Source organism: Stylophora pistillata, chromosome 7 (genome assembly GCF_964205215.1).
Source record: "Stylophora pistillata chromosome 7, jaStyPist1.2, whole genome shotgun sequence".
In the NCBI taxonomy this organism is placed as follows: Eukaryota; Metazoa; Cnidaria; class Anthozoa; order Scleractinia; family Pocilloporidae; genus Stylophora; species Stylophora pistillata.
In genome coordinates this window covers 10,147,549-10,163,066 of record NC_142525.1, presented here as the reverse complement: position 1 = coordinate 10,163,066, position 15,518 = coordinate 10,147,549, and the positions used below count along the sequence as shown (strand labels likewise).

The following is a 15,518-nucleotide window of genomic DNA, read 5'->3' as shown; positions in this document are numbered from 1 at the left end:
ATGGCATTTCTGTCTCATTTTTCCGCAGTTTCGAGGACATTTCCACATTTCCGGCAGAAGAGACTCCAGCCATTATTTAAGTAAACAGTTTCCTATGAAACATTTACTCACTTGGAAACATTTGCTCACATCAGCAGCGTACACCCATAGGCAAATGGTGTACAGTGAATAGCTGTTGACAAATCAGAGCGCGCGCTTTACTCTGGTTGTGTCAGTCGTAATTTAGTTTGTTATTGTCTTTCTTGTATTCCCCATCCAAATGATCGAATATTTTCTCGTATGCTTCAAGTTAAGGGTAAATTGGGGTAAGATTTATGTAAGCTAAACTACACTGCTTCAGTGTGTGATTTGTTGAGTACTCAAAAGCACCACACAGGTAAATAACGAATACTAAAAGATCTTACAATAAACCAGGAGTAAATGGAAACTTTTGCTTGATAGCAATTGTCCATTGCGATATGCAAAGATAGCGTCAAGATTGAGAAATGGAAAATTTTACTTTCAGTTTCGTTTGAATAACCTCCTTTAAACTAATTACGATTGCCTGCTCTAACATTATACTGTCGCTAGTATTGATTAAACAAAAACTGTTTACTTAAGTTTGTTCGGCACAGTCTGAGCGGGACAGACCCATTTTAAACAATACAATAAGATGCAGTAAATGGTTTGAACCCGGGGGTAACATGTGAAGGTGTAGTCTGATCGACCGGGTGACGACCTAACTTTACCGACAGATCGAAACAGACCAATCACGACCGACTTACGTCACTTGAGTCTTACAGCCAATAAAATCACGGCAAAACCAACCGATCATTTCACACGAACTGGAATAAGAACATTCTACTTACAACAATCATTCACTTGACTCTGATGATGACTTCCGCACAGGTTGTCGAAACGTCAGTCACTACCACCGACAGCAGTCCTTCTCAGGACTACACTCACCCGGACGATCAGACTACACCTTCACAATACAATAAGAATACAAGAAAAAACTTTCTGATTTTATCAAATATCAGCTGTGAAAGTCAGCCGTTCATGGCTGACGGACTTGAGAACCTTCGAAACCTACTCATGTTGCGAAATTATTCGAAGACCGCATTCAATAAGACCAATAAAATCTACTGATAGGAGTCCTTCAGAAGAAAGTCATTGCGTTTCCATTGTTAATGTTTCAACTGGACGAGTGCTCTTGCGGCAGACAAAGTAAAACATTTACTGATGTAACACTCTCAAAATAAACAACTTTGCGAAGAAGTTGAGTACGGAAATTTAACCCTAGCTGTGATCAGGATCAAAACTAAAATGCCCCGCAAGTTCTTTGTTTAAAATGAAATTCGAGAGTTCTTCATGAACTATTCCGTCGATGAGTGTGACATCGCAAATAGAGCGAACCTTTTTCCTCTTTGCTCATCAGTCGACAACAGATCGGATGTCAATTATATTATCAGATCCGCAGTGTGCCTAAGTATCATTGCAACGTAGAGGTGCATCAAGGCTTCGCAACAACATACTGTAAATCAGTTCATGTCGCATTCTCAAGCCGTGCATGCATGCTATCATAAGCAGTCTTTATTATAGAATTTTTAAAAAATTGCGAAAGAACTTTCTGGAACACTCAGTGCTGGTGTTTATCCGCTAATCTGTACAAGATATTGTCTCTTCTGAGTTTTCACAAGCGTGTAAACTTCTTTGGATTCAGACAAAAAAACTTTAAAATAATGATTATAATGATAAAGGTGGTATTAATAATGATGGTAAAAGTAAATGTGAGTCCTCAATCTTCCATTCCTGAATCGCGATCCTAGACCACTATTCCTGATTTTCCGGAGGTCAAACTTCTAGCCTCAAATCAACATGATCATTACTTACAAGTGATACTTAAACTCCTTGTTGAATAGATTTTAGAGACCCAAATAGCTCATTTGTCTTTCGCATCAATTTATTTATTTTTGGAGGGGGGGATGAAGATGGACGAAATCTGTGCATTCGAGCCTTACAAGTCGAGCTTTACGATTTTAGTGCGCTTTTCTATCGTCTGCCATCTTGAACGATCAGCCGAGGTGATAGGCCTCACTTCTAATTCAGATGGCGGATGCATATGCCATACATCAAACACCACAGTACTCTAGCAGAATGATCGAGTGACTCGGAGAGCAAGATAAATGTTCCGCGCATGATTGAGCCTGGTTTCTAGGTTGGGAACTAACAATAAAAGCACTTTTTAATATGGAAAAGCCTCAGGACAAGACAGCGGTAGTTAAGTTTAACGATCACGAGATCTTTATGCGACTTATTCGGGTTAGATACCATGAAATATATGAAGTCCATATACTTTGAACTGCGGTATTAAATACGTATGATGCACGATCCTTTGCAGTAGATAGTGCTATTTAGGCAATAGCGAAAATCAGACCTGAAAAAAATCAGGCCTATACGGGATTCGAACCACTGACCTCTGCGATACTAGTGCAGCGTTCTACCAATTGAGCTAACAAGCCAACTGGGAGCAAGCCGTTAAGTTGATTCGTAATAAACCCGTGATGATAAATCAGTTACAATAAAATATATGAAGTCCATATATTTTGAACTGCGGTATTAAATACGTATGATGCACGATCCTTCGCAGTAGATAGCTCAATTGGTAGAGCGCTGCACTAGTATCGCAGAGGTCAGTGGTTCGAATCCCGTACAGGCCTGATTTTTTTCAGGTCTGATTTTCGCTATTGCCTAAATAGCACATGTACAAAATGAAGGACTTAAACCACCCTCTTCTACCAATACCCCTACACGATACCTGTCCTAACACCCTAAGGCACAAATCAAACCAGCTGTACTTTTACAGCAACGCTACTACCTGTAGAACGAAGCGCACCAAAGACTTTTTCACTTTTAAGTATTTTTAACAAATGTGATGCATGTTCTGGTGTGGTGTTTATAACTTGTACTTAATGTATACAGAAATGTACATAACCAATCTTATTTAAGTTCTCATTGTATTATAACTCGTTAATTCAGTAACTTAATGCAATAGTTTAATAAACTGTAATTGTTATCCGTAATTCTATAATTCCGTCAACTGTTAGCCCCCAGCTATCTCTCAAGTGAAGAAACACTGACCTTCTACCTTCCGTTCTTGTTAGAGATATCCGCCCCTGTACAACTAACAGTTACTTCAACAGTGAAAGGCAATTGATCATATTTAACGGCAAAGTGAGGATTACTGGGAAAAGGGGGAAACATGTTCTGTTCTGTTCCGTGACCCCGACTCTGATGCAAAGGTTTGTGTTCCAATCGGGAAAAAGAGAAAACTTGAAAGGGACTGTATACGGTCACCATCTTGAGGTGCTACAAAACCATGGATGCACAACGTAAACAACATTCCAAAATCAAATACAGAAATATCGACAGAATCAACAAAGAGTGCTTTCTGCGAGACTTAAGAGAAGCCCCTTGGGATATCTCCTTTGTTTTTCGAGATGCCCATGACATTGCTGAATCTTGGTACAAAATCTTTAATGACATTCTTGATAATCACGCACCTTTAAAGTCCAAGAGTGTGAAGAAAATCAATCAGCCGAAATGGTTCACTAATGATCTATACAACGAAATAAATAAACGCGATAATCTTCTAAAGAGGGCCAGGAGAACACAAAATGAGCAAGATTGGTCTGCTTTTAAACTGGTTAAAAACAAAGTGACGAGGAAACTAAGAAATGCGAAGGAACAGTACTTTAAAACTCAGTTCAGTAAAAATTAAAAAATGTCCAAAGAAACTTTGGTCTTTAATTAAAGACCTATCTAAAGATACAAAGAATAACGACGACTCCGTCCCTATTGCTGACGAAAATAACAACTTGATAAAGAATGACCATTCAATCGCTGAACGCTTTAACCGCTTCTTCGTTTATGTATATAAACGTCTCATAAAGGCGGCACCTGTACTTCATTATGATGCTCTTCCTGGTCCACCAGACAAATCTAATAGTCAAATTGAGAATCTTATTCCGCAAATAACTCCTAGTGAGGTTAACGATTATCTTATAAGTATGCCTACACACAAAGCCACGGGAATCGATGGGCTTGGTGCCAGAGTTCTAAGGATTGCAGCTCCTGAAATATCATGCTCCATAGCTAAAATTATAAATCACTGTATTGAAACTTGTACATTTCCCTCACAATGGAAAATAGCAAAGGTTAAACCTCTATTCAAGAATCAAGGAAACAAGCAAGATATTCAAAACTATCGTCCTATTAGTATTTTGCCTATTCTTTCTAAAGTCTTTGAAAGACACATCTTCAATGCTGTGAACACCTACTTAACAGAAAATTCACTTTTATACCGCTTCCAATCAGGGTTCCGTAAAAACCACTCCACGGATACTGCTTTGTTGTTTCTTCTGGACCAAGTCCTTCTTGACCTTGATAAGAACAACGTCAGCGGCTTAGTTTTTGTGGACTATAGCAAGGCATTCGACTTGATCAATCATGACATTCTCCTGGTAAAGTTAAGATCATATGGATTTCCAGATGATGTTGTAAAGCTATTGCAGAGCTATCTTCTCAATCGCAAACAGTGTGTTACTGTAAATAACTCGACTTCGTCACAACTTACGCTAACCAATGGAGTTCCTCAGGGTAGCATATTAGGACCTCTACTGTTTTTAATTTTCGTCAATGATCTTCCCGAAGCTGTTGGATCGGACTCAACTATTCATGCTTACGCGGATGACACCACATTTAAAGCCAGCGCTAATATCGGTAATGCACCTTTGGAATTGGAACGACGTCTTCAAGAATACATGGATAAATTAAGTAAATGGTCTAGCGAAAATGGGATGGTCCTAAACGCCGTTAAAACCAAAGCATTACTTATCACCGGAAAGAGGCTACATTCATCATTAGCTGATGGCAATCACCTGTCAGTGATCCTTGATGGGGCCAAAATAGAACAAGTAACTTCTTATAAATTGCTTGGTGTAACACTCGATCAAGATCTTACATTTAGTGACCACATTTCTAGCCTAAAGGCCAAGCTTTCTCAGCGTATTGGTTTATTGAAAAAGATAAAGAGATACCTTCCAATGAAAGAAAGACTCTTATACTATAACGCCTTGATTAAACCCGTCCTTATGTACGGGAGCATGGTTTGGAATATCTGCGACGCTAAAGAACTCCACTGTCTCCTAAGGTTACAGAAAAGGGCTGCCCGAGTAATTCTTAGAGTGAACTCTTATTCTAGAAGTGTTGTAAACTTTAGTAAACTAGGCTGGTTGCCTTTTTTTGATGAAATCAAACTAAATAAGTGTACAATGACTTTTAAGAGCCTTAAAGGCGATGTTCCGATTTACATCAGAGACTTGCTCAAGACTAACAGTTCTGTACACAATAGGTCTACTAGACATAGCAATTTAAATTTAGTGTGTCCCAAATACCTAAGAAATAACGATGGTGGCAAGGCATTCAGTGTTGACGCAGTTAAGTTATGGAACAGCCTTCTCCATGATATCAAAAATAAGCCTAGTATAAAATTATTCAAAACAGCTGTGAAAAAGCACTTTATAAGCTCATATAAAAACCTGGACAACTTTGAAACAATATTAAGCAATAGCACATTATCTAATTTTAATTTTTTATAAATCAATTTTATCTTTCTGAATATTTTTAATATATCCTGCTATTTCTAATAATTTTGTAATTATTTATATATTTATTTATTTATCAGTTTTTTGTAATGCTGTATAATCTAGTTAGAGGGCCACAGGTTTGTCAGCTTTTCAGCTGTTACGTGTCCCCCTCTATAAATTAAGTCCTTACTTACCTACTTACTTACGCCATGACAGGACTGAAAATGCGTGCACTGTACGTACCTCCCATTGCCCCATACAAGGCCTTAACAAACCTTTTCTAAGGTTAATAATTAATCGCCGTTGAAAGAGAATAATACTTCCCGTAAAATCAGAGAATATGAAAAGTCATCGTGATACTCATTTAACTCGAACTTGTCTGCTAAACCAGCATTTTTTTTTCTTTTAAGAAAAAAAAAAGTGCTGGTTTAGCGGACAAAAAATGTACAGCTGTCAGATCGTGACAGATACTTATAAAAATGTTTCAAAGTTTGCTTGGAATACTTTTTAAGGCCCTGTTTACAAGCAGGTAGGGTAACCCTAGTGCTAGGGTTACCATGGCAGGAGGGTTACCCTAACGCTCCCACATTTCTTCTTATTTTCATCGACGTGTTTACAAGGCAGCTAGGGTTACCCTAGCTGAGCGCTAGGGTTACCCTAGCGCAAGGGTAACCCTAGCTGCCTTGTAAACGCTCTGGTGGTGATAACTCGCCTACCCGGGACAACTTTTTACTTGTTTCCAGACCCTTTGAACATTGATAACAATGCCTGCGGTTACCAAGCATAGGTAAGTTGTCCCGGGTGGTAGGTTAACCCTACCTGTGAAATTTTGCTTGTAAACCCGGGCTATCTTTGACCCGCCTGCTAGGGTAACCCTAGCACAAGGGTTACCCTCCTTGCTTGTAAACAGGGCCTTAGCTACCCTTATCCTTACATAGTTGAAAATTATGTAGCACCGGCATCACCAATACGATTACGAGACAAATTCAAATTGGTCAGTCTTGTTGCCTTTGGTTGTCTTAGCCGATAGATGTAGCTAGTATCACTAATTCATTCCCAGACAAATTCACATTAGTCAGTCAAGTTTACTTTAATCGTGTCAACCCCCAAAAATTATTTCATGGCCCGACAAATTAAAAATGGTCCGAGTATTCTTGACTTTGACTGTATGATTGCCTCACATAAGATGTAGTACCGTCATCAATGATACGATTGCCAGACGAACTCATATTGGTCAGACTCTTGTTGACTTTGATTGCCTCAGCAATGGATGTAGCACCGGCTCAGTCATACAATTGTAAGACAAATTCAAATTGGTCAGAATCTTGTTGACTTTAATTGCCTCAGTAATAGATGTAGCACCGGCATCTCTGATATAATTGTTAGGCAAACTCAAATTGGTCAGAGACGTGTTGCCTTTGATTGCCTCGGCGATAAATGTCGTACCTGTATCACTAATTTGATTGTAAGACAAATCCAAATTGGTCAAGGTCTTGTTTACTTTCACTACCTCAGCAATAGATGTAGCACGGGCATTAGTTATTTTATTGCCAGTAAATTCAAATTGGTCAGCGTCTTGTTGACATTGGTTGCCTCCGCAATGGATGTAGCAACGGCGTCAGCGATAGGATTGAAAGAGTCTTGCTAACTTTGATTAGTTAGGGCAAACTCAACTCCATCATAGTCTTGTTGACTTTTACTGCCTCAAAAAGAGATGCAGCACCAGCATCAGTGATACGACAGCCAGAAAAATTCAAATAGGTAAGACTCTCGTTGACTTTGATTGCCTCAGCAATATATGTAGAACCCTCATCAGTGATACGATTGTCACCCAAACACAAACTAGTTAGAGTTTTGTTGTTTTTGATTGCCTCAGCAATAGATGCAGCTCCGGCATTACTTATTTCAATGCCAGAAAGATTCAATTTGGTCAGAGTGTCGTTTACTTTAATTGCCTGAGTAATAGATGAAGCACCTTTATCACTAATCTGATTGTTGGACAAATCCGAATTGGTCAGAGTCTTGCTGACTTTGATTGCCTCGGCAATAGATGTAGCACCGGCATCAGTTATTTCATTGCCTGACAAATTCAAACTGATCAGAATCTTGTAGAATTTGATTGCCTCAGCAATAGATGTAGCACCAGTATCACTAATCTGATTGTTAGACAAATCCAAATTGGTCAGAGTCTTTTTGACTTTGGTTGCCTCAACGATAGACTTAGCACCGGCATCACTGATACGATTATAAGACAAATTCAAAGCAGTAAGAGAGTTGTAGACTTTGATTGCCTCAACAATAGATGTAGCACCGGTATCACTAATCTGATTCCTAGACAAATCCAAATTGGTCAGAGTCTTATTCACTTTTATTGCCTCAGCAATAGATGTAGCACCTCTATCAGTGATAAGATTGCCAGACAAACTTAAATTGGTCAGAGTCTTGTTGACTTTGATTTCCTTGGCAATAGATGTAGCACCGCGATCTGTGATAGGATTGCCAGACAAATTCAAATTGGTCAGAGTCTTGTTGACTTTGATTGCCTCAGCAATAAATGTAGCAGCGGTATCTGTAATCTGATTGTTAGACAAATCCAAATTGGTCAGAGTCTGTTTTACTTTGATTGCCTCAGCGATAGACGTAGCACCAGCATCACTGATACGATTGTAAGACAAATTCAAAGTGGTAAGAGACTTGTAGACTTTGATTGCCACAACAATAGATGTAGCACCGGCATCACTAATCTGATTCCTAGACAAATCCAAATTGGTCAGAGTATTGTTGACTTTTATTGCCTCAGCAATAGATGTAGCTCCGCTATCAGTGATAAGATTGTCAGACAAATCCAAATTAGTCAGAGTTTTGTTGACTTTGATTGCCTCAGCAATAGATGTAGTATCGGCATTAGTTATTCTATTGCCAGACAAATTCAAATTGGTCAGAGTCTTGTTGCCTTTGATTGCCTCAGCAATTAATGTAGCACAGGTATCGCCTATTAAACTCCGAGACAAATCCAGTTCGGTAAGATTCAAACCAGATCCAAACCACTTTGCCAACTGTAAGGGAAAACATTGTTCTCCTTTACACTCGTTGATGGCCGCTAGTACAACATTTGTACCTATGCCTTCATTTTCGCTGACTTGGTTTGCTAGACTGTTTATAAGAGGCACAACTTCTTCACTGCATTGCGTGGATAAAATTCCGCATGTAAACAAAAGTACTGGACAAAGTTCACTGAAACACCTTTCATCGGAAACTAGTTCTTCAGTAGTGATTTCCTTCCCCTGAATCTTAGAACAAATGAAGAATGCTGCAAAGAATTCTTGAAAACTTTTATGTAGGAAAGCATAATGTATATTCTGTCTCAATCTGCTGCCACCAGGCTGCCCTGATAGAAATCCAAATTCAGTCAAGTCTTTTGCAAGGTTTCCTAATTCTCTTTTATCAAAATCCAATTTGTCATTAAATAAACCATTCAAAGCTACCAGCCCAAGGTGATTCAATTGCGGTTGGTAAAGTTTTTTTAGGTCTACATTCGTTGTTTGTCCTTTCTTTTTTCGATATCTTCTCAAGACACATTCAACCATATCCAAGTATAGTTGAGCTCTGTTTTCAGGGAATGTGCCATCAAACTCTTCGCATAAAAGGCAAAGAAGTGTCGTATTCAGAGGATTGACTGCCATTTCTTTCAAGTTTTTATCGCGCCTGATCCGTTCCAAGAGCTTTGTAGCTAAATTTGGACTATCTTTGAAGTATTTGATGACATATTTGTCAACATCTTCTGCAGCGAATCCTACGATTTCGAGGAGCGCGTCACAGCATTTTCTCACCTCTTTTCCAGCTTCGTGTCTTGCTGTTGCAACTATGTGGCATCCGGGGAGTATCCTTCCTTCAATCCATTCCGAAAAAGTTGGCAATTTGCTGGAAGGCAACTCATCCAATCCATCCAGTATCAATAAAATGCTGGACTGATTTTCGCGAATAAACTGAAAAAAATTTTGCTTGACTTTTTCATCGATATCTCGGGGCAGAAGCTGATCCTCAATGGCTTCCCAAATATTAGAATGTATGTCTCGACAATTTAGAAATAGCACTGCTTTGAATGCTGTTGCGCCACAGCCCTGAGGTTCTTCCTCTTTCGTGGCCCAGTCGTAGACGTACTTTTTGCAGTACGTGGTTTTTCCCATACCAGGTTCCCCTTCAATCAACGCAGTTCTGGGCGCTGAACACCCTTCATACGGGTCCAGTATTGACGAAATGTCAACAAACATGTCTTTGACTTTTCTTCCCGTTTTGTTTCTTCTGACCACTTTAAGCCTTGTAAAAATGTTGCCAAGAAAAAACTGAAACTCTTCACACCATGGAAACGGTGAAAGCCGTCCCTCGCGACTCTTGTATAGTTGGCGAATTCTGTTGATTAATTCACTTGGATCGAAAATTCCTACATATATAAAAGTCAGTAAGTAAAAAATTAAGAATAAGTAAAAAAAGTAAGTAAGAAAAGATTGAAGAAAGCGGAAAAATTGTAATATTTGTCTGGAATTCGGTTAGAAATTTAAATCGATTGTATGACTTCCACACCTTTGCCAAAGAAATTACTAGAATAATGAATTACCATTTTTGGTTTTGCAGCACTTTGGATCCCAGTCTATCCCATGGCAATAATATGATTTGCCCAACATTCTCGAGTTTGAGTATTGACCAGGTGCTTTGTGGACTACGACCGCGGTGCATTATTTTTGCACGTTTTCAACATGGCAGACTTACTATGAGGTTGAGGCATTTCGGTGTATTATTTTCAAACATTTCCAACTAGGAGGTCTTATATTTGGTTGAGGCGTTTCGAAGAGGAAAGTCCAAGTCCATTTATCACCTAATGCCAAGCTATGCGGACTAGAAACACTGGGAATTGGAAAATAAACACTTCCTCAATAACTTGAGGCTACTGATGTTTTGATATACAATTTTTATTTTTGCAATATACAATTTGTATTTTTGCATTTTTTAATATGAATTGGAGGACATTTTTACAATATACAATTTGTGTTTTTGCATTTTTTAATATGAATTGGAGGACCTTTTTACCGAGTGCAAATCCCTGTGAATTGCACCCCATTCTCTATTTTTTTCACTATTTCTTGCTTCCATTTGACAAAAAAGTACACCTAATTACTCGCTACAAATAGGACTAATCAGTGAATGTATCGTACCTCAGCACACCTTTTGCTATTACTCCGAAAACTGCGTTTGAAATTGACGGTTATTTGCTTTACTAATTTGGTGCTGTGATTGTTAGCTCCCGCGAAGTCGGTAAGATAGCCTCACAGTAGCGGAGAAACTGTGACAGATTTGACTGAAAAAATTGTTTATCCCCAAATTTACAATAGTGGCAATGAGCAAAAGAACGCGTTTTGGCAGTACCGGGAACACCCCAGTTAAAGGGAAGGTACGGTCTAGAAAAGTTTACTTAAATCAATAGTTCCTTGCTTGCACTGTCCTAACTGGCCATTCATTTGAGCTAAAAGCGTTTTAGTAGCGAACAATTACGTTCCAAAAATCGACATTTTCAAATTGAAATCCGCCACCTTGGTTATGGCGAAATTATGACGAAACTATGACGTAGCAATAGTCAAGCATGGTAAATTATATCCCTGCTGAAGTGGATGTAAACAAGAAAAACAGCGGCGAGGGAGAAAAGAAGAAAGGAAAAGAAATGATAGACTTGAAGATCATTCTTCGTATGCGTAAACACCGACAAAATTGATTAGAAACATTTGGTTGCCAATATTAACGTAGACAAAAGGTAGAAGTTAATTGCTACGAAACAAATTTTGTTTGTTTCAGCATTCACCATTAATTTCCAATGGCGCTTTTATCTTTATTGCTTATAATTAGCTTCAACGCAATATTTTTCATTCTGAAATGTTTGAAATGTCGCGACTTGTGGAAAGTAGAGCTTTGTTATTTTTGACGCGCGCCAGAAAGTCGCCTCCGCTATACAGTGTTTACATTAGAAATTACCTCACTGTCATTGAAGCTAAAATGAAACTTTCGATTTCTTTTGAAAGCATAAGCACTGCATAATTACGTCAAGTAGTTGATTGAATGACACTAAATATTTTCATATTGTTTTTATCATGTCCAATCGATATGATATAGCGAAATATGGGCGCCTGCGTGACGAAGGATAATTTGTACTTGTCGCAAATGTGTCTGTCTTGTTTATTTGCCGGCAATGCATTAAATGTCATATAGCCTTTTTTCGCAGGAGAATGCGACTGGTGGGGTAAAGAAAATTTACCCAGTGAACTCATAACAGACTTAGGAAACACAAGATGTACTTATACACTGGGGCACGATGTTGAAAATCGGCTTGGGTCAATGGTGGCGACTGAGAATTTACCACTGTGTACCACCATTTCGAGCTTCAATTTATTCGCTTACAATAAAAGGGTTTGAAAAATTCATAGAATAAATAACTGAGATTTGTGTTAAATATGGAAAAGGTAAGCAAAGCTTTCAGTTCGAAGGGAGGGTTAACAAGGAAAAATTATACACCTGCATATCTCGCTGGAAGCTTTCGTTTTGGCAGTTCTGGCGACGGTTTCGCAGGGTTTGACAAAAACGCCCTCGCACGTTATTTTTACTGGCAAACTTTTCTTTAATATTTCACTATCCCGTGGCTTGTAGAGGCATACAAGTTTTCCTTTTGAATTTTAGTATCTATTTTGACATTCAACCACACGACAGTTCACCTCATTTCAACCATTAGGAGTATCAGAAACTATTTTCACAAAAGGTCAAACAGGTCAACAAGGACAAAGCGCTGAACTAAGTTTGACAGCGTTTTTCTAACCATGAAAGTTGTAAAAATAGGAATCTTCAATTCAAAGTGTTCTTGTCGCTGATACAAAGAAAACTGGACAAAATGGCAGTTATCTTCAAACTTCTGAGGAAAAAGTGTTCTAACTGGGATAAACTTTTTCTAGACCGTACATTCTCTTTAAGTCTGTCCCGCACCAGCGGAAACGATGAAAGCCAACCAACTTCGATAAAAGACCAGCTCGAAGGAGTTTGCTCTCTCGTGCAAGTGGTTCAACTTCTAGTAAAACCATGAGAAGAATGGTCGAGAGAAGAAACGTCAACATTGGTTACATTTGTGGCCCTGTACTGGGAACGTTGGCCGATTATTCATTATAAAGTTTTCTGGAAGGCTTATGCTAAGCCAGTTGAGGATACCTCTCCGAAAGCCTGATTGTTTAATTTCCACGCCTGTTCTCTGTATCGATACCCACTTAAACGTTATCATAAATACCAGGGTAATACCAGGAATTCATGCCGACCTTACTCGCCCGGAGTTCATATAGAAATGAGCTCGAAGCCATCTGACCCAGAATGCACCGTCGTCGAAGGCCGTACACCACCTCAGTTTTGATGATGAAAAACCTGATCTATGAATTAAAAGGACTGAATTTCTTTCAAAGTGGGTAACGATCAAAAGATGTTCGATTAAAATTCAGTCGAATCTATACTGTTAGTTTCTAACATCGACCTCAACTTAGTAGCAATGTGTAACCTTTAAACTGTACTCTCTAGATCTTCCGGACGACTTACCTAGATCCCTGCTCTCTTCTTTTGAAGCTATCAGGGAACCCAGCTTTTCCTTCATCTCTTTCATTTCGTTCTCCAGTCTCATAAGTGTTTCTTTCATTGAATCTTGGATTTTTCCGTATGATTGGAGACAAATTTTAAAGTTAAAAGAAGCCCTCGTTTTATGGCCGAAAACAGACGAAAATGGCTTTATCAACTATGTTTCCAGGGTTATCACGGGTGAAATATAAAGGAAAATGTTATGCAATGTCTTGCGAAAGACAGTTTGCCGCTCCTAGTCGGAAGGTATTCAGTAAACAGTGGCTTCCATACCCTACCCCTAGTATTAACAGGCGCAGATCTAGGAAAAATTTTCACCGATTTACTGCAAAACGAGCGCCGAAGACGTAAGCTCCTAGGTGGGCCCGGGGGCATGGTCCCCCGGAAAATGTTTTTAATTCTAACTACCTAAAGTGCCTTTTCGTGGCTTCTTGAGTCGGACAGACAATATATTTGCTGCAACTTGTAGTTTTCTTTTATTAAAAATATATACATATAAATTTTTTATTATGAAAATTCTGACCGATTTCCGTAAAACGGTGGAAACCGGTATGGATCAGAGCCTGATTAAAGTAATTAAAGGAATTAAAGTAGAAACAATGCAACTTTAGAACGGCAATTGTAATGCAATTGTGAGGACCAGTTGTCACCTGCGCACCGCACTAATTTCTTGAAGGAACCAAAGCACACTGCCGAGACTAGTTCAGAAATTTGAAAAATTACTTTCCCTAAGAAAAGATGATTTCTATGTATGGTACAGGACACGTTAAATATCTGTCAAATGACGACGCAACAATGCGCAGAAAAACTGTTACTTTACTAGAAGTAAGCACGGCTTATCGAGTGCATTTGAGTTCACAGTTGACTGTAGATTCTGGCGTGATTGTACGTGTCTGCTATTAACTCGAGGGGGATCCAAGCTCCTTATACAGTCAGTAAAAGATAGGTACCAAAAGATTGCTTTCACCCATTGACACCTGAGTGTAACGCGTAACTATACAAAAGCTAAAATTTTGGAGAAATCGGAAAAGCAAAAAAAAAAGCTGTTAGAAGTAAAAAACCGTAACTTACGTGTATGAAACTCACGCAGTAGAATTTATCATGCTTAGATCGTAGTTTTCTTGACTTCACGGCCAGAAAATTGCGTAGCGCTACTACTTCAGAACTTAACTATTAGAGCGATGATCGAGAAATGAAACCATTACGTATGCACGTGCTTTTCGGTGCTGCGCACAGCTTGGCGTATGCTTCGTGTTTGCCCTAAACTCTCAGTTCATAAAGCATTAGGACTGTGTTTTGTCAAATGCAATAATTGAGCGGACCTTCTTTCTTGCTTTCTCCTACCGAGGCTGTCAAAGTACACAGCTTTTCCTTCACCTCTCTCAGTTCATTCTCCATCTTTGCAATTTCGCCTAACATTTTCTCATGAGACCCTTTCATGGTATCTGACGAAAGAATAGGACTAGAACAATTAGTCTGAGTGATCCGAGTCACTTCATTCATAAAAATGTAGGTTAACTAAATAACGTTAGATCCTTTCCCCTTCCCTTTTTTTTTCCTTACAAGCGGTGTGACATTTAAACTCTCTCGTAAAGTAATTTACTCGTGAAATAAATATGGATATCAATGGAGCTGACAGTCTTAAATAGATTTTACGTCCGTAAAAAGCGAGACCGGATGAACTAATCAACGAAAACAAACGAACGCTTTTTCGCCTTCTATGTTACATGGTCAGTTTCATCATGAAACAGAGAAAAACGCTGGAGAAAACCAGTGGCCCGTCTGCAATGAAGAAGGAGGTTTCGTTCAGTTTTTTACTCGGGAAATGTAAAATAACCACATACACCTCATCCAGATCAATTCACTCGGACGACACACATTCAGATATTTCCCCGTGTACAATGAAATACTCAGTCTACAATAGGAGCAGAAGAAGGATATACGAACTATTTCAAAACTGAGCGCGAGGGTTTCATCTAGGTTTCCAAACACAATGAAACTGATGAAAGCACGAGACCGTAGCCCGAGTGCTTTTATTATTGTTTTCGAGTGTTTTGAAATCCTGACGAAACCCAATGCAGGAGCTTTTATGGTAGCTTCTCAATCGCACCTCAGAAATGAAAGAAAGTGAAAATATTCACGAGTTTTTCCCATGTTGTCGTCAAGTTTGTTGCTGTTATTCATATTGAGAAATGAGTTCACTAGAGTTTGATGCTTTATGAAACTCAAAGGTTTGATGTT

General features: G+C 38.9%; 2 protein-coding genes across 4 annotated transcripts in view; both read right to left on the bottom strand.

The window, feature by feature from the left end:
• LOC148726563 (RYamide receptor-like) overlaps positions 1 to 15,518 on the bottom strand; it is a 139,792-nt gene that overhangs the window by 92,492 nt on the left and 31,782 nt on the right. The gene's annotated exons all lie outside the window — the stretch shown is intronic.
• Positions 6,703 to 15,518, bottom strand: part of LOC148726564 (uncharacterized) — a 37,749-nt gene continuing 28,933 nt past the window's right edge. The window contains exons 7-9 of the mRNA XM_088726561.1: positions 14,600 to 14,722; positions 7,919 to 10,068; positions 6,703 to 7,137 (exon numbers count right to left, since the gene is read on the bottom strand). Of these exons, the coding sequence (XP_088582687.1) occupies positions 6,862 to 7,137; positions 7,919 to 10,068; positions 14,600 to 14,722 (2,549 nt within the window). The 3' untranslated portion in view covers positions 6,703 to 6,861. The remainder of the gene's footprint in view (positions 7,138 to 7,918; positions 10,069 to 14,599; positions 14,723 to 15,518) is intronic.